The following is a 27006-nucleotide window of genomic DNA, read 5'->3' on the forward strand; positions in this document are numbered from 1 at the left end:
CTAGAGAGTTTTCTGTTTCCTACAATTGATAATAACATACAAAACAAAGTGAATTTCAAAATGAGGGAGGGGTTATAGAATGAGCCTTTGAGAGTAGCCAAACAAATGAGAAATAAAAAGCATCCATTGAGTTTGTCTTAGGAGGATCAACAGTGACTTCAGCAAGAATGATTTCAGGGTACAGGTGAGAAGTGAGAAACTTTTTATAGTGAGCTGAAGAACAGATACCTGAAAATGTAGAAACTTTTATGCTATTATTGGCATTTTCTCGTGCTTTGGATTTGTATAGTATGAGAAAAGAGGAGTGGGTGCTCCAAACCTATGTTTTAGGCCCTTGCTCTCAAGCTTTCCTAGACCAGTTAACTTCTTAAGTGTCAAACCACTTAACTGCTCACTCTGCACTGGGGCAGCTTTCTGCCATCCCAGATGATAGTCACAATAGTCCAGATTCTTCTTCTTCCTCATTGTGGCAAACTTAGCAGCATCCTTGTGGTTTGGTTTTGGGGTGTTCTGGATGGGAACAATCTGACAAGCTTGCATTGAGGTGACATGATCTCTTGTATGTGGAGCCCAAGTCTAATTTCCCCTATTTGTTCTGCTAGATCCTTTTGGAGTGTCTCCCTCTCCCCGTAATTCCCATGCCTCCACTACTCGATGCCATGTAAGAAGGCCCTTGCTGTTTTCTGTCTCAGATGGAGGAATGCAAATCCACACCCTCTGGTCCAGGCCTCTATAGCTTCTCTAGCCTAGAGTTGGATGATCTTCAGATCTTAAGTTTCCAAGAGAACTTGGTACTATTAAACTGGTGATCATTTATTAGTTACTTACTATAAAATAATATTTAGAAATGATGCTGTTTATAATATTTATAAATTGAAGTATGCTTACCATCATCATTTTCCAATATAAAAAAATTCATGGTCTTTGGTTTCTAGGGGAAGTAGTATCACAAAATCCCTTTGATATTCATAGAATATTGTTAAGTGTGTGGGGGGAGGGAATTAAATGATGAAATAGTATGATCAAAAGTGGAACCAGACAACACAAATAAAAATATATTCCTTTTTAGAAAGAAAAATATATTCTTATTATGTATTTTATTTATTTATTTTTAATTCTTTTAATGTTTATTTATTTTTGAGACAGAGACAGAGTGTGAACAGGGGAGGGGCAGAGAGAGAGGGAGACACAGAATCTGAAACAGGCTCCAGGCTCTGAGCTGTCAGCACGGTGCCTGATGTGGGGCTCAAACCCATGAACCACAAGACCATGACCTGAGCCGAAGTCTGACGCCCAACCGACTGAGCCACCCAGGCGCCCCTCTTATTATGTATTTTAAAAGACTAGAAGGATGTATGCCTAATTTGGGGGGGTTGAGTACATTACTTTTGAAATAAGAAAAAAATATTTTTGAAATGTGTGAAGTTCCCACAAAGATGAAACATTATGAGTAATATTACCAAGGAAAATCAATCGGAAAAAAATTGTTATTGCAGTTCTGAAGGTTTGACACCATAATTTATATTCATTTCTTTCATGAAACCTACACTTTCCAAAGACTTAGAACGAGGACACCTTCTTCTCAAGGCACGGAACGACTTCTTGTGTTACTTTCTTAATAGAGAACTGATATATTTATCTCTCGCATTCACAAATAGCACAAAATAATCAACAGAGTCCCTTTTTGTAACTTCTCTAAATAACTCCTACAATCAGCAATTTTCCCAGATATCCCCTCCCTCCAAAATAAATGTTCAAGGTCGTGCAAGCAAGAATAATGAATCATCTTTTCAACTGTGACAACTTAGTCCTTTTTCAAATCTTCCTGAAAGATGAGTTCTTTTGTTTTTTAGATGTTTCATATGCTCTTTGAATAGTATTTCCAGAGAAGAATGTTAAGGTATGACCTTTCAAAGATTTATTTTTGTTGTTTAATTTCTTCCCAATAATTTGGGTTTTCACATGAATGGTTGATGAGCTAACTCTAGCATACCAAAACACCAACAATTGTTAACAAGTGTACTGTTGAGTTTCCTACTTTTGAAGCTGTACACATAATTCATAGACAGATGTCTGACACTTTGGGGAATTATTTGTTTCCATCAAACATTTCTTGCAACCTGCTTTCTTTGTGGCCTGACATGAAAGGCAAGCTGCTTTCAACTTCTTTACCCTTCACAGGTTCCTCACTCTGCCCAGTATGTTTGCAAATTAAACTAATCCTGAAGATTAAAAAAAAATGAATTGGGAAAATGTATTTAAGATAGAATGAATGATATGAATCCAACTCCACTGAAAAATCCCAGTAAAAAATGAAATAGAGGGGTGCCTGGGTGGCTCAGTCAGTTAAGCACCTGACTTGATTTCTGCTCAGGTCATGATCTCACAGGTGGTGAGTTCAAACTCTGCACAGAGCCTATTTGGGATTCATTCTCTCTCTCTCTCTCTCTCTCTCTCTCTCTCTCTCTTTCTCTCTCTCTCTCTCTCTCCCCCTCTCCCCCTCTCCCTCTCCCTCTCCCTCTTTTACTCATGCATGTGCATAAGCACATGCACGTGTGCTCTCTCTCGCTCTCAAATATAAATAAATAGGGGCACCTGGGTGGCTCAATTGGTTAAGCGTCTGACTTCAGCTCAGGTCATGATCTCACATGAGATCAAGCCCCACATCCAGCTCTGTGCTGACAGCCTGAGCCTGCTAAGGATTCTCTCTCCTCCTCTCTCTCTCTGCACCCCACCCCCAACTCTCTCTCTCTCAAGCAAATCTAAATAAATAAATAAAACATTTAAAAAATGAAATAGAAATGTGTGATACATAACCTATCCAAAGAATGTATAACTGAATTAAACAAAAATATTGATAATCCAGAAATGCCTATTGCTCCCTCATCTCCCTTTTTTAATCTCATTGTAGGCAGAGATAAGGAGCCAAATAGAAATAAAGGCATTTATTATTTTAAAAAATTTTTAATGTTTATTTATTTTTGAGAGACAGAGACAGAGCATGAGGGCAGGAGGAGTAGAAAGAGAGAGAGAGAGGGAGACACAGAATCCAAAGCAGGCTCCAGGCTCTGAGCTGTCAGCACAGAGCCCAACGTGGGGCTCAAACTCATGTGCCATGAGATCGTGACCTGAGCCAAAGTTGTATGCTTGACCAACTGAGCCACCCAGGCACCCCACTTGAAATTTTTTTTAATTGAAGTATAGTTGACATACAATATTATATTAGTTTTAGGTGTATGACATAGTGATTTGACAATTATATACATTATGAAATGCTCACTGTAAGTGTAGCTACATCTATCACCATACAACACAGTATTATTGTCTATATTTCCTATGTTGTACTTTTCATCCCTGTGACTTATTTATTTAAAACTGGAAGTCTGTGGCTCTTAATCACCTTCACCTAAATCAAGGTATTAATTGCTGAAAGAACAGGCTTCACTAGTAGAGCTATATTGGAGAAGCTGGATTGTAGGTAGTTTGGACCTGAGACTCCCTAAATTGAAGAAAACCAGTTACCTTACCCATCAAAGTGCAAGCTGGAAAACTTGAACAGGGGAGAGACATGCCTGTTGGTAGTCTTATCACACAAGGATTGGATATACAAGGAAAACTATATAAGAAGTGGTCAATGAGAGCAATCAATGTAGCCAATGGAGAAAGGTGGTCTGGTGTGGCAGAATTTCACCTGCCCTCCCTGGCTGTGAGAAAGGCACATAGCAAAAAGGCACCACCTTCTGATGTCTTCCCTATTTGTTTCAGAGTCTTTCTGTCACACTGCTTCAACAAAGTCTTTTTCATTTTAGTCACAGGAATTGCCTGAACAACATATTATCTTTAAAACTGTTGGGGCGCCTGGGTGGCTCAGTTGGTTAAGCGTCCGACTTCATTTCAGGTCATGATCTCACAGTCTGTGAGTTCGAGCTCCGCATTGGGCTCTGTGCTGACAGCTCAGAGCCTGGAGCCTGCTTCAGATTCTGTGTCTCCCTCTCTCTCTGCCCCTTCCCCGCTCATGCTCTGTCTCTCTCTGTCTCAAAAATAAATTAAAAAAAAAACATTAAAAAATAAAAAATAAAGAAAACTGTTGAAAAGGTGCCACTTTAGAAAATATGGTCAGTTAAGTAACTATTGTCTGCTCTTCCATTAGCTGAATTCTGTCTTTCCTTGTGAAGAGCAATGAAAGGATGGAAGAAGAAAACAGACATGCCCATCCTCATAAGACATCTTGAAGAGAAGAGATGAAGGACCCTTCTTCTATGGAAATCTGAGGAGATGGAGATAAGGTCTTCACTTAATAAAAAAATTGGCTGAGCTTCCAAGAAAATTAAAGAACAGATAGTCTTTTCAACAAATGATTCTGGGAAAACTGGATATCCATGTGCAAAAGAATGGAATTGGATCTCGTCCTTAAACTATAGACCTAAATGTTGGAGCTAAAACTCTGAGAAGAAAATACAAGTGTAAATATTCCCGATCTTGGATTAGACAGTGGTTTCTTAGATACCACACCAAAGCACAAGTGAAAAAAGAAAAAAATAGATCAATTGGACTTGATAAAAATTTAAAACATTTGTGCTACAAACAATACCATCAAGAAAGTGAAAAAAACCCTCACAAAATGGAAGAAAATATTTGTAAGTCATATGTCTGATAAGGAACTTGTGTCCAGAATATATAAAGAAATCTTACAACTCAATAATAAATAGGAAAATAATACATTTTTTAATGAGGAAAAGATCTGAATAGACAAGTGTCCAAAGAAGATATATAAATGGCAAATTAGCCCATGAAAAGACATTCAACAAAATTAGCCATCAGGAAAATGCACATTAAAACCACAATGAAATACCACTTCACACCCATTAGGATAGCTAAAATTAAAAAGACAGTAACAATTGTTGGTAAGCATATGGAGAAATTGGAACTCTCATTCCTCACTGCTGGTGAGGAATGGTACAGCGACTTTGGAAAACAGCCTGGCAGTTATTCAAAAAGTTGAATATGGAGTTACCGTATGACTCACCAATTCTACTCCTCCGTAAAAAAATAAAAACATGTCCACATAGAAACTTGTACTTAACAGCATTTTTCATCAATTTATGAATGGATAAAGAAAATGTATTATATTCAAATAATGGAATAGTATTCAGCCATAAAAGAGAATGAAGTACTGATACATGCTACCACATGGATGAATCTTGAAAACATTATGCTAAGTGAAAAAAGCAGGTCACAAAGGATGACAGATTTTGTATGATTCTATTTATATGAAATATACAAAACAGGCAAATCTTTGGAGGCAGAGGGGAGGTTAGAGGTTGCCTAAGGCTGGAGGGCCAGGGAGAAATAGACTCTTAATTGGTACAATATTTTTGGATTGTGTGTGGGGGGGATACAAAAATACTCTAAAATTAGATTATGAAAATGATTGCACAACTCTGTGCAACTCTGTGAATATACTAAAAACCATTGAATTCTATACCCTAATTGGATACATGGACTGATATGTGAGTTATATCTCAATAAAGCAATTTTTAAAAAATATGGCTGTATAGCAGAAGAGATATTCTGAGAAGCCTTTTTACTGCAAAACACCTATAACTGAATACATTATAACTAATAAAAATTCTAATGCATTACCAAATTCACAAGAAAGTAAGGGACATTGTCTTATTATTTAATAATCTGTACATGTGAAATGAAATTATATGAAAAGCAACAGAATAAAAACACCAAAATCAAAATAGTACAAATACTTTCCCTTGTGGGGAAGAGGGAAATACAAATGGGGAGGAGTTCACAGAGAGCTAAAGTTTAATTGCATGGATAATGTTCTGTTTATTTAGCTGGGCAGTGGGTAGATGAGTGTTCCTTTTACTATTCTTTATACTTTATTCTCTAAATTTTATTTCTAAAATACACACATACCCTGTAAAACACGACATTTCTGTGCACAGGAAGATCAAAAGTAAAAATTTAGAGTGAATTTAATAAAAAGTCAGGCTTCAGCCAATTTAAATCACTTTATGGAACTATGAAGCTTCTTCGTACCTGACCCAAAGCAGCAGCTATATACTTCATTTCCTAAAAAGCTTCAGGGAACAATTTGACTTTGTCAGAATTAAAATCTTTGAGTGATACCAGAAAGAAGATGAAAAGACAAGCCACATAAAGGCAGAAAATATTTATAATATACATATCTTACAAAGGACCGACACCCAGAGTATATGAAGAACTCCTACAACTCAATCATAAAATAATAAGACAGCCCAATAAAAAATGTGCAATAGATTTGAAAAGACATCTTGAAAACTAAGATACAGTTGACCAAAAAGCACGTAGAAATATATGCAACATCTCCAGTCATCAAGGAAATTCAAATTATAACCATAATGAGTTACCACCTAATGCCCTTTAGAATGGCTATAAATGAAAGATTGATAATACCATGTGTTACCAAGGACATGAAACAACAGGACTTTCATACATTGCTGGAGGAAATGTAAAATGGTATAGCCAATATAGAAAATTTTTAGCATTCTATAAAATTATACCTACTGGGTGACCCAGCAATTCCATTCCTAGGTATTTATTTACTCAAGGCCAGCCATCTATTTTCACATAAAGACTTCTACATGAATGTAGCATCTATATTCATAATTTTAAAAAACTGGAAACAACCCAGACATCCATCAGCTGATGAATTATATATATATATATATATATATATATATATATGCACAATGGAATATCACTAATAAAAAGGAATGAGTCACTGATAGACAAAAACAGATGAATCTTAGAAAAAGTATGCTGAGCAAAAAGAATCCAGAAATGAAAGACTGTATACTATATGACTCCAGTCATGTGAAACTCTAAGACCCTCTGGGTCCGGGGGGAATTGCTTACAAAGGGGAAGGAGAGAAATTTGGGGGGTGTTGGAAATGCTCTAGATTTTGATTACAGTGGTGTTCACATTTGTCAATACTCACCAAATAATACACTTGAATGGGTGCTGTTTATTATATTTAAATTATACCTTAAAAAAGTTGATAAAACAAAAAAAAATGTCAAAAAAGAGGAAGGTTCAGCCATAGGGTCAAGTAGAAGAAGAGATCTGCAGAAGAGTCTCACTTTGAACATCAAATGGATACAGCAAGCAACATGAATTTGAGAGGACTGGAATATGTTGCCAAATCATCCAATTATGAGCCCTTATTCTTTGAAATGGTACAGAAAGGGGAAATGCAGGGTTTATTTTTTTTCATGTTATTTTATTCATTTTTATCACCTATTTGTTCTTCTGTCTCAGTCTATTATACAAACTCAAAGAAATAATTCCTCCGGAGTCTATGTTCTTGTGAGAGAGACAGGATGTTTTAGAACTTTTAGGTTCATGTGTTACCTCTTTGGTAACACATTTACTAATCATTTGAAAAAAATGCTTCTTTCTCCTTCTGCTTTTACATTTTCAAAAATGTATTTCTCACAGATGTTGGTCATGCCTGTGAACTATCTCATTTCATCAATTCCATTTATCATCTTCCCTTGTTAGCAAATTCTGGTTTTTAGCAACTCTTGGGGAATTTTGTCAATTTTATTCTATTAAAAGAAAACCTCTAAAGAAATTTGCTTTGCTTGTAATTAACCAATTCAGTAAACATGTGATAGGGAGTTTTCAAAAGCGAGGAACCAGGGTGAAAGGTTTTGATGTCTAAGAGATTTTTGTGAGTAGAAAAATGCAATCACTTGGTTTTGAAATTAATATTCATTTTATTAAAGTGACCTATATAAAAACCCAGTTTGCATTAAGGTTTAAGGCTATTAAAAATCTAATTATTTTATCTATAAACTCTACTAAAATAACAATTGTCCATGTTCCCAGAGAGACCTGCAGGCCTGGGGCCCCTCCTATTCCCCTTCCATTTGGGTGCACGAAGAAGACCCCGAGACTGGGCCAGTGCTTCAGGGCCAGAGAGGAGGAGGCGGGAGAGGCCTCCTGCCCCTCAACCTGTAAACACAATAAAATTGTCGCCAGAAAAAATAAATAAATTAATTAATTAATTAAATTAAATAACAATTGTCTTTACCTCTTCTTAATTAATGTTTGATTAACTCAAATTGAACTGACTATAGTTCCAAATTAGACTCACATACAACTTAATGAAAAACAATCTCATATATTAAAAATTTTTTAATGTTTATTTTTGAGAGACAGAGAGGGACAGAGCATAAGCAGGGGAGGGGCAGCGAGAGAGAGGGAGACACAGAATCTGAAGCAGGCTCCAGACTCTGAGCTGTGGGCACAGAGCCCGATGCGGGGCCCAAACTCATGAGTCGTGAGATCACGACCTGAGCGGAAGTTAGATGCTTAACCAACTGAGCCACCCTGGTGCCCCACAATCTCATATATTTTAAAGTGTTTATATCTTAATATATCTTGCTCCCCTTTAAGTACCTCAAATGCATATTTATAACACTAAGCAAAATATTCTCAAGTTATTAATTTTTGTAAAGCAAATTAAATTGGGGGGAATCTCAAGTTCTCTTAAATATTCTAATTATATTTTTGAACTTAGTCAAATTATCTTCAACTTTAAAACTTAATAATCACAAGTCTAAAATCAGTTGACTCAATTTAAATTGAAAGCCCAAGAGTCACCTTAGATTCTCTAATTTACCAAAATTTCTTTAATATTTCAAATGTAACAAATACACAATATTATCCCAATGATTCAAAATTCACTTATACACATTAAAGTTTTAACATTGTCAGATTACTTTATCTCTCTATTTGAATTCTAAACTTTTCTAGGGATTATTTAATCCACCAAATTTTTGAGACTGATACTCAGGACCTAAGACATGTTTTCAGGTAATTTTTATCAACATCTCAGGTGGATTCTCTCAGTCCTTTTTAGAGTCATTATAACAAGGGAGTTCAAGCCTGAGCCCTTCAGATAGAGTTGATTTTTCCCAGGTTCAAATTAAAATCTCAACTTTATTATCTTATTTCTGTAGACCAAATTTCTTAAAACTCTTGCTACCCACTTCATTAAATTCTTCATGTCATTGAATTCTGTACTTTCTTCAAATTCTTCCTGGGTAAAGGGCAGCTGGGGTACTCAATCAGTCAAGCGTCCAACTTTGGCTCAAATCATGATCTCATGGTTTGTGGGTTCAAGCCCCATGTCAGGCTCTGTGCAGAGAGTTCAGAGCCTGGAGCCTGTTTCAGATGCTGTATCTCCCTCCCTCTCTGCCCTTCCCCTCTCATGCTCTGTTTCTCTGTCTCCCTCAAAAATAAACATTTAAAAAAACAAATTCTTCCTAGGTTCTGCTCATGTTTCATATCTTCATCAGGCTTGTTATAACACACTAAAATTAAGCAAATGACAACTGGATAATGAGTTAGGTATACAATTATGTACATATTTTATATGTAAATATGAAAATGTCCATATAATTATGTATACTTAATTAATATATATATAACTGAGTTATCAACAATTTTCCTAGTCACATAAGCTCATCCAAACCTAAGTAACTATATACCCAATTATTGTGAAAAGATCACATATACTTCTCACTATAACTATATATTTTAAAGTCTAATAGCCTCATGATATACTTCTTTGAAACTTTCTTCTGCTAATTAGGAACTCAATGTTACAAATGTTAAATTTCCTACTTAAGCTTTTGTAACTTTCTGTGCTTCTAACCATGCCCTTGTGCTGTATTGTAATTGTTTTGTTTTCATTTTAATATAGCTGACACACAATGTTACATTATTTTCAGAGGTACAACATAGTGATTCAACTTCTCTATACCTTATGCTATGCTCACCACAAGTGTAGCTACCATCTGTTACCATACAACCCTGTAACAATACCATTGACTATATTCCTTATGCTGTGCCATTTGTTCCTGTGACTGACTCATTCCATAACTGAAAACCTGTATCTCCCACTCCCCTTTACCCACTTTGCTCCTCCCCCATCCCCTTCTCTCCGGCAGTCTTCAGTTTGTTCTCTGTATCCATAGGTCTGATTCTACTTTTTGTTTGTTTATTCATTTGCTTTGTTTTTAGATTTTTTTTTTAATTTTTGTAAAATTTATTTATTTGAGAGACAAAGAGAGAGTATGAGCAGGGGAGGGGCAGACAGAGATGGAGACACAGAATTCGAAGCAGGCTACAGGCTCCAAGCTGTCAGCACAGAGACTGACGTAGGGCTTGAACTCACAAACTGCGAGATCATGACCTGAGACAAAGTCGGACACTTAACCGACTGAGCCACCCAGGCGCCCCTGTCTTTAGATTTCATATATAAGCAAACCGTATGGTATTTGTCTTTCTCTAACTTATTTCACTTAGCATAGTATTCTCTAGGTCCATTCATTTTGTTGCAAATGGCAAGATCTCATCATTTTTTATGGCTTCATAATATTCCATCGTGAATATTATCACATCTTCTTTATCCATCCATCTATTGATGGACACTTAAGTTGCTTACATATGTTGGCTATTGTAAATAATGCTGTAATAAACATAGGGGTACATATATCTTTTTGAATTAGTGTTTCTATTTCTTTGGGTAAATACCCCATGGTGGAATTATTGGATCATATGATATTTCTATTTTTTTAATTGCAATCATTTACCCATCTACTTCTTCCACAGACTGTGACCTCCTTGAGGATAGGGAGTATGGCTTTTTCTTACCCATTTTTTGGTGTGATAAAATATACATTACATAAAACTTAAACCATAAAATTTTAACCATTTTAAGTGCATAATTCAGTGGCATGAAGTATACTAACAAGGGAACATGACTTATATGTATCTGTAATCCCAGTTTCTGGCACAGTGCCTGATTGTAAATGTTACTTGATAAACATTTGTTGGACAAGCTACTGAATGATGAATAAATAAATGAACAAATGAATGAATTAATGTTTTATAACCATATAGTAAGTGTCTATATGAATTATACTATATATGTAATTTCCTGTTTTGAAGCCTTCAAGTTTAACAGACACAATGAAAATAGCTACGTTTGATCCCGTAATGGACATAAGCCCTATGTCTGACATCACAACAGTTATTAAATTAAGAAGACTGCAGAAAAAGGTCAAGTACATCCTACTTCACTGGCTGGATTACTACAGATTTGCTTTAGGTCAGTTATGGAATCCACTGAATTGCTCCATATAACCTATTCCCATCATTCAGACTTCCAGAGGATCAACATTTGAATGCCTCTTCCTTCCATGGTTCCCAAGGTAGTAAGTTTGTAAACTGTAAAGCACTACACATATAGATTCTTATCTCGGGTCCAGGTGATTAGCCATAGCAAGAAAATCAAAGGAGCTGACCTTAATTTTATTTCCTTTTTCTTTTTAGAGAAGATCATCTATTTGATCACTTCTGTATTTTCACAAGGGAAGGTGCTTTCATATTCATATTTTGGATCAGAAAATACTCTTACTCATCAACCACCATAGTTCAGTCTCCCCACCAAAGCCTCAGTCCTTGCTAATGTCTTCTGTTCATTTGTTGTGTTGAGAAGAAGCCTGTGTACTCCATTAGAATGTACTGTTGTAATGTCAACTCATAGCTGGTGTTTGATTACAGAGTCAGGTCACAGCAATTCTCGTTATTCACAGTAGTTGGGTTCTATAAAATCTCTACAAACACTGAATTAGCCAATCTTGAACCATTGCTCCTAGGATAAACACAGGATGAGGTTCCTTTGAGCCTCTGGTCACAGTATTTTTGTCAGCCTATCATTATGTAACCTTATTTTATGTGTGTCTGTCTGAAGACACCTTATTTAATATATTTTCTTGATACATTAACATTGAACTCATGGCCAATAGCACTATAACTCATGCCTGAGCTAAGCTTATTTACCACATGTATATTCTCTATAAGGCCCATCATAGCCTTCTTGCCACTGGAATGCTGTCTTGCACTTTGGAATGATGACTACACCTGCAGTCCATTTTAAATAGCAAAACCACCAACAAAAAGCACAAAAATGCAAGAACATTGGCACTGCATAGACCACGTAAAGGACACTTGCTTACAGCGTGAGAGTGGAAGCAAGAAGGCAGAGCATCACCTTGTTCAAGCTCAACTGGGAAAATGCAAGATACAACTTAAGTTTTGCTTAGCTGTATACATCAACAAGTGACTGTGAAAGTGCCGCAGGTATTGATTTAGGGTTACAAATAAACTTTAGCAAGTAGGCAAATTCATAAACACAGAATCTGTGAATAATGAGGATTGAATGTAAGCTACATCCAAAAAGTAAGCTTCTCCATTTGAGGAAATAATTTGCTAGTCATTATTATGTAGAGTAGAGTTTCCCAAAGGATTTGCCACAAATGTTTTACACAGGTACTAAGAAGTGGATATCCTTAGCCCTTAGGGCAGTGGCTGGGCTGGGGTGATTGAGCCCCCTGGGTAGTTGATTCCACTTGCCATGCCATGTTTACCACAACGTGCCATACCAATACATTGTATTTTCTCTTTTATATCATATTTCCTGTGATAAGAATCTACATGTATAGGGGTCAACAGTTTACAATTTTCTGTGTGACTTTAAAAAAAAAGTCTAGGAAGCACTGGTCTATTGCATGGTCAAAGCACAGTCTTCAAAATTAAACCGATCTGTTCAAAGCCTGGTTCTGGCTTTTTCTAGCTGAGTGTACGTGGACTTATCTGTGATATAATGAAAATAGGAGTACTCACCTCAAGAGGGAACTTATTTCAGTCAGATAGTGCATTTAAAGTGTTTGGCACATTATCTGGCACAAGATAAGCACAGACAATCAAACTCCCATGGATTAGATTTGTTGATAACCTAGACATTTTTCTGATTACATAGATGCTATGTATCCCCTGGGCAACCAAGAAGTACATTTAAAATAAGAGAAACAACAGAAAGGCCCTTCTGTAAATGGATGAAGGACCATCCAGATTATTGAAGCCAGTTTAACCCATACAGCTCAGCCTACACATACCCTGGTCCACTAAAGGTTTTCAGTGATGTATATTCTGTTTACATTTCAGGAATTGAATCCCTGTACGTTTGCAAAATACCCAAGTCGCCACAAAAAGTGATCAAGAAACAAAAAGTCTCATCAGCAAAATTTCCTCTGAAACAAAGTACAAAGGAAAAAGATGAGAATAAGGAGTATCTTCAATACCAAAATACCTTCCTAAAACTGAAAGGTATCTTTCAGCCTTCGCCTCTCTATTGCATCCGGAAGACCCCAGTCAGCAATCAGTACCTCAGGTACCAGCCTCATTTGTCTTAACTCATAGTCCAGGTTATGTTTGAAAGAGCTTCAGATGGATGTCTCATTCAGTCCACCTTCAAATGCTGAGCAAGACCTGTTAAATTGCTTCACACAAGAGTTCTTTCTAAGCAGGGTGGGTTAAGCTGTTGCCACTTACATGCTATCAGTGAAACGTTTTTCCTAAACGTGGGACACGTTTATATGTCTAGATTCAAGCATTTGAGTTTTCTCCACCCTGCTTCCCTAGAGGCTGCCCGCTTAGTAGAGGAATTTGAATCTATCAGGAATCAAGACTCAGTTTGTTTTCACCTCTTTGGTGAGTACATTTTTAAAACCTGACCCTATATTTGGGTTGAAAACTCTTGACTCTGTGTGGTGATGGTAAATGAGGGCCAGGAGTTACTGCTTCCCTTGCTGTCTCATGCAGTTCTCCTGAGAGAAATGTGCCCTTGTTTTCTTCATCAACATAAAAAGCCAGGTTCTTTGCATCTGTATCTCTGGGACTAGCTGCCAAATAGGGATGCTTCTCACTTCAGGTGGAAAAGGCCCAGCCATCACCTCCATCCAGGTCCAGGTGGCAGGGGAGAGGGGAGGGCTTGTTGGAGGAGTGGGCTGGTCTCTATACTGGAATCTACACTGGGTGGCAACCTTTGGAAGCCACAGGAGAAGCCGCCTCCCCTACCACCGAGTGAACTGCAGGCCAGCTGGCCTGATAATCTGCCAAGATGGCCAGGAGCTGAAAATCCCTAGGGTTCCCAATCCTAATATTGCTTCAGTAACATTATTGAAAACAATAAATTTAAAGAAAAGTGGCAATGGGGCACCTAGGTGGCTCAATTGGTTGGGTGTCTGACTTTGGCTCATGTCATGATCTCACAGTTTGTGGGTTCAAGCCCCGCATTGGACTAGAGCCTGCTTCAGATTCTGTGTCTCCCTCTCTCTCTCTCTGCCCCTCCACCCCCTCAAAAATAAACACTATTTAAAAAAAAAATAAAGAAAAGTGGCAAATACCATGAGGGGGACATTTCTTGTATTTGCAGCATTGTTAGCAGACTTCACGAGTGCCACTAAGCAAGCCGTGCTGCCTGACACCTGGGCACGGAATGAATTCATTCTACCAAACACTGTCATCTGCCACCTATAGGCATGTGGGCAATCAGCAATACAAAGACTTGGTCCTTGTCCTCCAAAAACTTCAAAGTATTAATTTGTACCACTAATCGATGGAAACTAAGGAAGAAAGTGCTACCAGAGCAGTAGAGATAGAATGCTGGAGTTTTGTGGAGGGAGAGATTTTTTTAAAGGACTTTCTCCAGGAGACTTTGAATAGGGTCTGGAGTGATGGGGAGAATTTGGATATGCAAGTAGGGAGAGATGGTACTCTAGGGGGAGAGACATGTTATAAGGACAGTGATGGTACTGATAATGTCAGGAATGGTTAACATTTACTGAGCACTCACTATACAGTAAGTACCATGCAAAACACTGTACTTGCCGGATTTAACTCTCATGACACACCTAAGGGGTAAAATTATAATTAATCCCATGCCGCCATCTCCACCCCTCAAAGACACAGCTAGCGAGCAGGAGAGCAGAAATTTGACCAAAGGCATGTAGACAGGACAGTGCAGGCAAATCAGAGGAATGCTGAGCACTTTGGTTTTGCTCGTGCTTCAGGTGTGGAAGATAGGATAAGCAGGATTGGGGCTAGATCACAGAGGGTCTTGACCCCATGCCAGAACTGGGTATAAATAGCAAAATTAAGTAAATGCTTTAAAATCTGCAGTGATGCAGCAAGCAGACACTATGTGAGGTAGGTCTAAAATGTTTATTTAGACTTTCAAATTTGCTGTGAAAAGTCAAAACATAATCATTTCACATTTAAATGTAGAATTATTTTTATGGCTCAGTTATATGTTGCAATGGCATCTGAAGAGATTAATATTAATTTAATAAAGACCCCATTTATTTCTGTAAAAACTTAATGGAAACTTTTAAATCTGTCATTGAACTCTAAATCCTGAAATAAAAAAGCCTAAAGGCTTAAGCACTGTGCATTAGAAAATCCATGTTATTATGTCCATCACTTCTACATATGGTTTCCATGCTCCAATTCAATTTCCAGCCAAATCCTGTGCATGGAGGACAGGCTGACACCTGGCAGAGTGAATACAGCATAATGTCCTGATAACACATTAGCAGAGTGTACAAGCTATGAGACTTTGGTAATCACATACCTCTCCAAGCTTCTGTTTTTCTATCTGTAGAATGGAGGTAATAATACCTACTTCACAAGATTGTGAAAGACTTAAAGATAAGAATACACATACTCAACACACACTCAATACACAGATACACACACATCACAGAAAGAGAGAGGAAAAACGTTCCACTCAAGATGAACCTAGAATCCAAAATTCCAAAACATATCAAAAAAGCTAATTCTGGGACGCCTGTGGGGTTCAGTCAGTTGGGCATCTGATTCTTGATTTCAGCTCAGGTCATGGATCTGGGAACATAGGACCAAGCCCCCTGTTAGGCTCTGCGCTGAGCATGAAACCTGCTTGGGATTCTCTCTCTCTCTCTCTCTCTCTCTCTCTTTCTCTAAAATTAAAAAAAAAATTTTAAAGAAAGCTAATTCTAACAAAGACAATCCAAAAATCAATAGTCAAAAGATGGATTCAATCTAGACAAAATTAAAATAATAGAGCAAATCTATAAAGTACTTAAGAACAGGTACGTTTAGAATCCTCAGGGTGAGTAACGATGGAATAAATAATTGAAAAAAAGAATTCGAAGACATTCAGTTAAGATATAGTGTATTGAACACACTCAGGTTTACTTCAACTTTGCTAAAACCTTACTATAATGACTGTAAAAACCTCTAAGGCCTATTACATTACGTGTTATGTTAATTAGAATGCTTTCTTTGGGGGACAAGTAACAGAGAATGCAACTCAAACAAGGACACTTATTACACATTTGTAAATTGAGAGGTAGAGCTACAAGGGAGGCATTGGGCCACTCCATCCCCCTTTCCCTCATTTGTGCATCAGTTTAGTCTGTGAGCAGGAAAAAGATGCTCGAACAGTTTCAGGCTTCATATCTACTCAGAACAACCACCATGGAAGAGAGGGGGACTTTGTTCCCAGCACTCCAAACAAAAGGCCTGGGATAAACTATGTCTGGTGTCACATGTTTCTGACCTTCTCCCCAGTGGCCGTGGCTGGATAAATGAAAAAAGTCTCACTGCCCTAAACCATCCAGGGCCCATCCTTGGAGCTTAGCATGGGGTCAGCTGGTCCAGAGGCAGCTGGGCTACAAAAGGGACAGGCAGATATTAAATAAACTTGGGGTCTTATTAGGAAGGTTGAAGATGAAAATGACTCCTGGTATTCAACTAAAAAAAAATTGTTCACTAATGTCCACCACAAATGTCATGATTTAAAACGTAGCCTTGGGTGGCTCAGTCGGTTAAGCGTCTGACTCTTGATTTCAGCTCAGGTCATGATCTCACAGTTCCCTGAGTTCAAGCCCCACATCAGATTCTGCACTGACAGCACGGAGTCTGCTTGGGATTCTGTCTCCCTCTCTCTCTGCCCCTCCCCTGCTCTCTCTCTCAAAAATAAACTTTTAAAATATCTTTAAAAAATAAATAAAATATACATTTTCTGCAAAATTAGAGACAAAGCATAAAAAGTTAGGGAAAGGACGTATTAATATTAGTGCACTTATAAACTGTCATTCATACAGACTGCTACAGTAGGTAAACCTACAGTGGGACACTGCTTATATGCTGCCTCACGCTGTAGCCGATTTCATCTCTTTTGTCAAACAGCACTTATGCAGACAGTGCTCAAAGTAAGTTCTGGAGTTGAATTCCATTTTAATTTATAGACTGCTTTAGCTTTAGCAGCATTCTATGCAAAATACTGCACTATGTTGCACAGGTACTACTCCACTCATATTTAAAATTTTGTTCTTAGAGCACCTGGGTGGCTCAGTTGGTTAAGTGTCTGACTTTGGCTCAGGTCATGATCTCGCGGTTCATGAGTTCAAGCCCCACATCAGACTCTGCTGTTAGCAGGGAGATTGGATCCTCTGTGTCCCTCCTTCTCTGCCCCTCCTTTGTCTGCTCACTCTCTCAAAAATAAACACCTAAGGGCCACCTGGGTGGCTCAGTTGGTTAAGCAACCAGCGCTTGACTTCAGCTCAGGTCATGATCTCAGTGTTCCTGAGATCAAGCCCTGCTTTGGGCTCTGTCTGACAGTGTGGAGCCTGCTTGGGATTCTCTCTCTCTGTGTCCCCCCACCCCCGACTCATGTGTTCTGTCTTTCTTGCTCATAATTAATAAATAAACTTTAAAATTCGGTTCTTACTCTTTGAAGCACATTGCATACTTTCCTGATAAGATGGATGGTCCTGTAGACAAAGGGATATGTAAACTTACTCCTGTAGTTCAACCCCATCAGTAATGACTGTGAACCACACTGTAAAGGATATAGCAACTTGCTTGTGCTTAACAGGAGAAATTAGAGCTAGAATGTGACTCTATGGGGACTTTATAGGTTTGTTAACTGACCTATAGCTATACCTTAATGCGCTTGTGTATTTTTTCATTTCTTTCAGCATTTCGGGACATCCAAACATTACTATACTACCAGCATTTTCCTGTGCATTAAACTCTGCATGTGAAACCTTAACAGTTACTAAAGTTTATAAATACACACATTAAAAAAACTTAAATGGATGTATTTTTTTAATCTGTTTACTCCTCTTTTCAGCTTTATTCAATAAATTACTATCTGATGGTTGCATTGGCGATTATAACTTCAAATGTGCATCATGATTGAAAGTGCCGACTTATTGGAAGGGAATGGAAAGACAAAGTTACCACGAGGAAGGCCCAGAAACCATGTGCTAGAAAGAAATCAGTTCAGTCCTCTAAGAATTGGGTCTATGGGCTAGCTAAAATAGAAATAAGCTTGTCAAAAAGTTAAGGGAAATTACTAAGACTCTCAATATATCAACAGGTATAGAGAGCCAATCTGAATTTCTTAAGCATAAAATAAGATAGTATGTATCTCTCACTGACAGCTGGTTTATGTTAACTCTCACTGGTTTATGTTAACTGCCTCACATTGGGGAGTTATGGGGTGGTAGAGAGTGCTAAAACCTTGACGCGTGCGTGCGCGTGCGTGTGTGTGTGTGTGTGTTTACCCTTCCCTGCCTAGTGGGTTTTCAGTGGCCAATACTCAGAACCCCAAGGCCTCACATTCATAATCAAGTCCAATAATGGTGGGGTGGTGTCCTGCCCCATGAATATTAGGAATATGAGCAGACCAAGTCTCCAGGCCAGCAAGCAGCTTGGTTGGTAGTCACACTAGCTGACACATTAGAATTACTCAGGGATGCACAGAATGCCTCTTCAGAGCCTCTGATGTTGGTATGCTCTGTGTTCACCTGTTATAGGGTCCTTGTAGGTGAAGCTGGGGATGAAGGAATAAGTGATCATGTGAAAACAAGAGGGTGTTACTGGGTCTGGGAATTCTAGCAGTCTGTTCTTTACAGGATGGAGATCAGAACTTTAAATCCAAACACGCCTGAATTATTTGATGGTAACTCCCTGTCCTGCTCTCAGAGCTCTCTGCTACTGTCCAGCCACTTGCAAAGGTGGTATCGTTAGATCTCTTGTTACTCTTTAACACTCATATTGTATAGCAAATCATACGTGCTAAAAGTTTTTTTTTTTTAATCATTGTGTTCTTTGAGGTATAAGGTAGCTAACTGTAGAAATAGCATTAATACATTTGAAGAAGAAAAACAAAGTGAAAGGATTTGCCTGACCAGATTTCAAGGCCTTTTAGTAAGTGATAGTAACAAAGATATTGTGGTATGGGCATCAGACTCGTTAGATCAATGGAACAGAATAGAGAGCCCCAGTTCAGACCCAGACACATATGGAAATTTGATATACAATAGAGATAGCAATACAAACCAGTGAGGAAAGAATGGATTATTCAATCAATGGTGGTGGGACAATTGGTTATCTATCTACCTACTTACCTATCTTATATTCCTACTACCCATCATAAACTCCAAGCAGATTAAAGAGCTAAATATGAAAAGCCAAATAATAAAATATTTAGAAGAAAACATAAGGAGGATGTTTTTATCACCTTGAGATAGAAAATAAATTCTTTTTTTATATGTTTATTTTTTTTTTTTTAATTTTTTTTTTCAACGTTTTTTATTTATTTTTGGGACAGAGAGAGACAGAGCATGAACGGGGGAGGGGCAGAGAGAGAGGGAGACACAGAATCGGAAACAGGCTCCAGGCTCCGAGCCGTCAGCCCAGAGCCCGACGCGGGGCTCGAACCCACGGACCGCGAGATCGTGACCCGGCTGAAGTCGGACGCTTAACCAACTGCGCCACCCAGGCGCCCCAATTTTATATGTTTATTTTTGAGAGAGAGAGTGTAAGTGTGGGATGGGCAGAGAGAGGGGGACAGACGATCTGAAGTGGGCTCTGTGCTGACAGCAGGGAGCCCGATGTGGGGCTCAGACTCAATAAACAAACTGTGAGATCATGACCTAAGCCAAAGTCAGGGGCTTAACCCACTGAGCCACCCGGGCGCAGGAAAATAAATTCTTAAACCAAACACACAAAAAAACACAAAAATTAGGGAGAGGGATGATAAGTTTAACTACATTAAAATGAAAGTCTTATGTACAAAAGAAGGAAATGTACAAAAATTTCACTGTAGCAGTTTGCAACAGTTAAAAATAGGAAACTACCTAAATGTCCATAACCAAGAGGATATTTAAATTTTTTGTTGTGGACAACTGCCATTTGTTTTGACCATCCAGCCTCTGAACCAACTTTCTATCTTTGAGAACTCCTCTACTTGCCAAAGTGGAGCACACTTCCAGTATAGATGACCACAATGCCAGATTTTTGCTTTCTCAGTTCCCTCTGAAACTGGGCCCTAGGCACATGACCCAGTTTCTACCAATCCAATGAACCTGGCCCAGATTTCCATGCAGCTGCAGGGGCTGCCCAGACCCTCCAGGCAGGAAGGGGCATCAGTTCTACATGGCTCCCAGAGGCTGTGCCGGCTACTGTTCTCAGGACAGTGTTCTGGGTCAGCAGGGTCCACCAGCAGAGTCAGCCCAGCAGCTGTGGCTGTGGTGTCCGAACTGGACAAGTTCTACAGCATGACTGGGGACATTTTCCCTGGCAGTGGACCCTGCAAGCCTGATTCTTCCACCTTTCCAAAGATTTTCTAAGCTCTTTAGTGCATTCCTTTGTTTTTGTGCATTTGCTTAAATTGGCCAGTTTGTTTCTGCTGCTTGTAACTAAAACCCTAACCCTGATAGATTATGAATTATGATATATTTATGTAACATACATGGGAATGGCATACATCAAAATCAGAGTTAAAAGTTGAATGAAATCAGGAGATGTCCTTGGGGCTATAAGTTGTATCTGAAATTATAATAATGAAAAAATATATATATATATAGCAAATGTAGTAAAATACTAAGATTTGATAAAGCTTGGTGGTATGTACACAGCTGTTTGTTTTCTTTTTTTAGTATGTAAAGTGGTCTACGTGCACACACTGATATGCATATATATAAACGTTTACTATAATGAATACAGAAGCACTCAGATTCTGAAGGTTTCAGAGCAACAGTATTCTATTGAAATTTTTTGCCTCTCTTTCCAAAAAAAGAAGGTCCATTTCTGAGTTGGCCTGTTTCTAAGTTCACTAGTAAACAATATGGCAGGAAAGGGGGGGAAAAAGACGTGACATTGAAAATAGGTTGGGTAGAACATGAAGGCAAGAACTGAAATAACATACTATATTTACATGTGTGGGTTTTATTATCACAAGGAAATATATAATCATCATTTCTCAGAAATGTGCTTCTACCAAGGGGAAGAATCAAGATATTTTGAAAAGCACAACTTCAAAAAACACCACTGGGCATTTATCACATTTACTAAGTTCCTCAGGTTCAGCGTAAAGAAAATGAAGCCAACATGGCACAGAAACAGACACTCAGATCAATGGAACAGAATACAGAACCCAGAAATGGACCCACAAACATATGGCCAACTAATCTTTGACAAAGCAGGAAAGAATATCCAATGGAAAAAGACAGTCTCTTGAGCAAGTGGTGCTGGGAAAACTGGACAGCGACATGCAGAAAAATGAACCTGGACCACTTTCTTACACACACACACAAAAATAAACTCAAAATGGATGAAAGACCTCAATGTAAGACAGGAAGCCATCAAAATCCTTGAGGAGAAAGCAGGCAAAAACCTCTTTGACCTTGGGCACAGCAACTTCTTACTCAACGTGTCTCTGGAGGCAAGGGAAACAAAAGCAAAACTGAACTATTGGGACCTCATCAAAATAAAAAGCTTCTGCACAGAGAAGGAAACAATCAGCAAAACTAAAAGGCAACCGATGGAATGGGAGAAGATATTTGCAAATGACATCTCAGATAAAGGGTTAGTATCCAAAATCTATAAAGAACTTATCCAACTCAACACCCAAAAAATAATCCAGTGAAGAAATGGGCAAAAGACATGAATAGACACTTCTCCAAAAAAGACATCCAGATGGCCAACCAACACATGGAAAAATGCTCCACATCACTCATCATCAGGAAATACAAATCAAAACCACAATGAGATACCACCTCACACCTGTCAGAATGGCTAACATTAACAACTCAGGCAACAACAGATGTTAGTGAGGATGCGGAGAAAGAGGATCTCTTTTGCAATGCTGGTGGGAATGCAAACTGGTGCAGCCACTCTGGAAAACAGTACAGGGTTCCTCAAAAAGTTAAAAATAGAACTACCCTTTGACCCAGCAATTGCACTACTAAGTATTTATCCAAGGGATACAGGTATGCTGTTTCAAAGGGGCACATGCACCCCAATGTTTATAGCAGCACTATCAACAATAGCCAAGGTATGGAAAGAGCTCAAATATCCACTGATGGATAAATAGATAAAGAAGATGTGGCATATATATACAATGGAGTATTATTCGACAGTCAAAAAGAATGAAATCTTGCCATTTGCAACTATGTGGATGGAACTAGACAGTATTATGCTGAGCGAAATTAGTCAGAAAAAGACATATAATATGACTTCACTCATATGAGGACTTTAAGACACAGAGCAGTTGAACACAAAGGAAGGGAAGCAAAAATAATATAAAAACAGGGTGGGGGACAAACATAAGAGACTCTTAAATACGGAGAACAAACAGGTTTACTGGAGGGGTTGTGTTAACTAATTTGGATATAAATTTTTAAAATAAAATTAAAAAAAAGAAAAGATGAAGCCAACACTGAATATTTTAATGATAATAAAAAATACTCTTCTAGCTACCAGGAATGCCAGTTTTCAGTAACTTAATTAAAATATTTTATTTAACAAATTTCAGCATCACACAAAAATTCCTTAGGTGTAATTAAAATTCACAGAGTTTGTTTTTATAAGCCTCATAACCTCCCAGAAGTTTTGTGGAAACTTATCCCTACATTACAGATGTTAATACTGAAGCATAAAAAAGTCAGAAGATTTACAGTGACACTGAGAGTTAGTGATAGATGACAGATCCAAATTTAGCTTTCTGATGTCCATTCTGGCTATTGGGTTACATAATTTATCCAGTCTATTAATAGACATAAATCAACTCAAAAGTATTCTGTAGATATTTCACTTCCAGTCAGTGAGACAGCAGTATTGTAACAGAAAAAAATACACACGGGTTCACGTTCCAGCTCTATCAGTTACTACTTGTGTGCTTTAGTCATGTTATTGAATTTCCTGAGCTCCAGTTTTTCCCACTTGTAAGAGGGAATGAAGTAAGTATCTTACAGACCAGTCTCAATGCATTCTTCTTGCATTTGTTAAACTGCAATTAACGCTCTAAATCTCATCCTTATTGGTCAATTATTTGCAATCATTTGGATTAATTAATTCCTCTGAACTGACATAGCTTATGTCTGTTTCAGAGCCACAAGTGCTTATATAACTGAAAAGCCTTACGTTGAACTCTTTCAGTGTTTTGACAAGCATTTTAGTGTGCTGACACATAAAATTCTGTCCAGAATTAAATGTAAATGCTTTACCAAAGTAGCCACTTTGGTTCTTTTCAAAGTGATGTTTTTTCTGTCTATTCAGTTCTTTAAACATGATTTCTAACCATTACATTTCTAGGCTTCCTCTTCCTCCCATTGAGAGCAAGGATGCATGGTTTGCTTCCCAGCTGCTTTGTCCTGTGGTCCTCAGGAGGACACTGTGTGGGAAGGAAGGGGGCACATGCCAATGTGGCACTTACAGCATCCCTGAAGTGACAGACCTGGAGTATGATCACCTTATAAGCACCCAGCTGTCCTCCGTGGATCAGGTCATTATAGTCCACGTGACCTCAGCTAAGGAAACAGACAAGACTATAAAAGAAATGGCCCAAGTGTATAGGAAACTGAACAGATCCAAAAGCATGCCTTGCATTCAGGTGGGTATCATGTGTATTAAGACAAACTGTGAATAATGTCTACTTGCATGTTACATCTTAATACATTTCCTCAGCCACCCAAAAGATTGTGGAGGAATTTTTCCCCTGCTTTTGTAATTGAAGTATGACCTTCATATAATAAAGGTCGCAAATCTTAAGGGCATATAGCTTAATGAATTTTTGTGTATGTGTATACCTATATAATCACGAGCCAGATTAAGATATAGAATATTTCCGGACCCCAAAAAGTTCTCTCTGGCCCTTTTCAGTCAGCAATCCCCCTGCCTCCCACCCCTGGTAACCGCTTTTCTGACTTCCATCACCATAAATTAGTTTTATCTGTTTTAGATGTTCGTATACATGGAATTACACAGTATGCACATTTTGAAACACACAGTACATTTTTATGCCTCTTTTGCCAGAGGCTGGGAATGGTAAATACCAGGCATGCCAACATCCTACCATTCTGCATCTATGGTGGACATTACTGATCCATCATTCTTTTCAACTGAGCCTAGACTGGGCCCTAACTCTTTTTCCTGACTGCACTGCTAGTAACTACTACCAGCGGATCTGAGTAGTAACTCATGAAGCCTCTTCTATATGATAGCCTTTCCCCTCAAGAGTATTCTCTAAGTCTTATTGATTGTATCACTATGTCACTTTTTTCCCTATTTGTGCCTTTTCTCCAGTCCCACTGCTTCTGCTTATTTCAGGCCTTCATCATCTCCCATCTGATTTTCTCCAGTGGCCTGACTAGTTTTCCTGCTTTCTGGTCTTGGTGCCTGTGATATTTCCTACTCGTTGCGGGGTGCTCTTTTTAATACATGGACACGACTGCATCATTCTGCTGCTTAAAATCTTCTAAGGACTTCCTTTCAGGCCACGTCCAAGTTCTTTCATGTGACATGGAGGGCCCCTCCCAGTGGGGCTCTTCCCTCCCTGACCAATTCCCTGTTCCAACCCCAGCGATGGCCCCAGGGGACATATTAAAGAACCTCTGCAGGGCTCAGGTCTTGTTCTGCATCAGGTTGAAGCATGTGGAAGCTGAGGGCAGGGCCGTGTCACCTCTTGCAGAGCTGCGTCCACTGATTGGGCTTTTAAGACATTGCCCTAAATAGCCCTGAGCTTCTTTTGAGTGATGTTACATTGTATTCCCCAGGCCTAGTGTTCCCCTAGATGAAGCCCGATGTGAAAATTGTCTTTCTGAATGAGAAGCTAGAATAGCTTTACTTCCCATGAGGATCCTGTATGTTTCCTCTTTCCCGGTAATGAGATTTTTGGTACCCAACTGGGTTTCTCTCTTTACTTGGCCTGAAAGTACAGAGAAAAGTTTTAAACTGAATTATAACAATAGATTAAGAACTTATGGGCCACTTATCTGAAATCCATTTCTTATTTTGGATCCAGAGCTTGTATTGATACTGAAATTTTCTCATCATAATTTTTTTTGATTTATAATTTTCTCTTATACTATTCTTGCTTCCTATAAACCTCCTTGCATCTTTTGCTAAAAAGGTAGAATATAAACAAACAAGTTTAAAAGGTAAGTTTTGATGAAGGAAATATTTCATCTAACAGAATTGATAGCAACCTTGCAAGAAAGTGACATGTCATTTTGTAACTCTAAACGGTGAAGAAAGAGAATATGAATATGGGTGTAATTGGCTGGGTGCCCTAGACTTCCATAAAGTAGATTCTTTTTTTAGATCATAAAAATGAAGGGAATATTCTCATACCAGAGGCCCTAAAGGGAATACAAATAAGAATGGGGAAGGTTGTAAAACACAGAAAGTTCACCCTAGAACTCCAGTCTCCATCAAAAAGGTTGCCTGGTCAGACTAGGGTCTTGGCTCTCTCTTCATTCTCTTTCATTCCACCTAACCAGGGAACCACGAGGCCTGCACAATGGTGAAATTGTTAAGCTGCACTTGGAAGCTGGACAGCAATGAGAATTCACCGGATGCTCTGATGGAAGCCTCAAGGGTGTAGACAAAGCTCCTAAAAGGGTAGCCTGAGCCACAGAGTGTATGGGATGGGTTCTGGGAGCTCAGGGAGAACTGGTTCTGGGAGTGGCAGCCCCACCCTTCCAGCCTACACTAAATCCAGATTCCTCTGCCCACAGTTGGAATCTTCTTGATGGCAGGACCATGTCTTGGTCACCATTGTAGCCCTAGTGCCTATCACTGGGCCTAATGCATGGTTAACATCTAAAATTTATTTGTCAAATGAATAAATGAACCAATGAATGAGCAAATGTTTTTTTAGCCTAAACGCCAGTTATGGGGGTATATGATCAATGCTACTTCTTTCTTAGTTTCATGGGAGATGCTCTGGGACTATGGGCTTGTGAATGGAGCTAGGGCTCCCCTGAAGAGACAGACAAGCCAAGTGGATGAGAGAGCAAGACCATAGTTAGGAAGAGTTCAACTCTTCACTGAAAAAGACAATGATGTGCGTCAAATCCCAAGGGCTCTAATATCCTTGGTGCAAACAGTACCTGCCATCCCCCCTCTCCCTCTATACCTGGCATCTAGTAAACACTCAGGAAATGTTTGTTCAACTGATCTGAAGTGACAAAGTCAGAATAAGATCAAAAAAGCAATATTTATTGAGCATTTACTGTGTTGCAACCACTATTTACCCAGAATATCATTTAGTTCTCAAAAGAATTGCAAATGGCTGGCTCTCTGCACATGAGTCCATTGAGCACAGGTGAATAACTGAGACACAGGACAGTTAGGTCACTTGTTCAAGGTTACTCAGTTAAAAACGGTGGGGCTGGGGCGCCTGAGTGGCTCAGTCGGTTAAGCGTCCAACTTCAGCTCAGGTAACGATCTCGTGGTCCGTGAGTTCGAGCCCCGCGTCAGGCTCTGGGCTGATGGCTCAGAGCCTGGAGCCTGCTTCCGATTCTGTGTCTCCCTCTTTCTCTGCTCCTCCCCTGTTCCTGCTGTCTCTCTGTCTCAAAAATAAATAAACGTTAAAAAGAAAAAAAAAAATTTTTTTAATTAAAAAAAAAAGAAAAGAAAAGCGGTGGGGCTGAGATTCACACCAATCAGTCTTACTCCAGGAAGCACACTCTTAAGCACCATGCTCTGCCATATAGCATTGTGGAGTAGGAAAAGCAGTGGCTTAGGGGGGCAAG

General features: G+C 38.7%; 1 protein-coding gene across 5 annotated transcripts in view; it reads left to right on the forward strand.

Annotated features, from left to right (window-relative positions):
* Positions 1-27006, forward strand: part of LOC131519062 (uncharacterized protein C3orf20 homolog) — a 189313-nt gene that overhangs the window by 69377 nt on the left and 92930 nt on the right. For 4 of the 5 annotated variants that reach the window (XM_058741732.1, XM_058741731.1, XM_058741730.1 and 1 more), the window contains 3 exons: positions 11021-11180; positions 13079-13304; positions 23564-23861. In XM_058741732.1, coding sequence (XP_058597715.1) covers positions 11021-11180; positions 13079-13304; positions 23564-23861 — 684 coding nt within the window. Of the gene's footprint in view, positions 1-11020; positions 11181-13078; positions 13305-17937; positions 18055-23563; positions 23862-27006 lie in introns of those variants that run through there. The other variant, XM_058741734.1, reaches the window with a different exon arrangement.

Source organism: Neofelis nebulosa, chromosome 8, assembly GCF_028018385.1.
Source record: "Neofelis nebulosa isolate mNeoNeb1 chromosome 8, mNeoNeb1.pri, whole genome shotgun sequence".
NCBI classification, from domain to species: domain Eukaryota; kingdom Metazoa; phylum Chordata; class Mammalia; order Carnivora; family Felidae; genus Neofelis; species Neofelis nebulosa.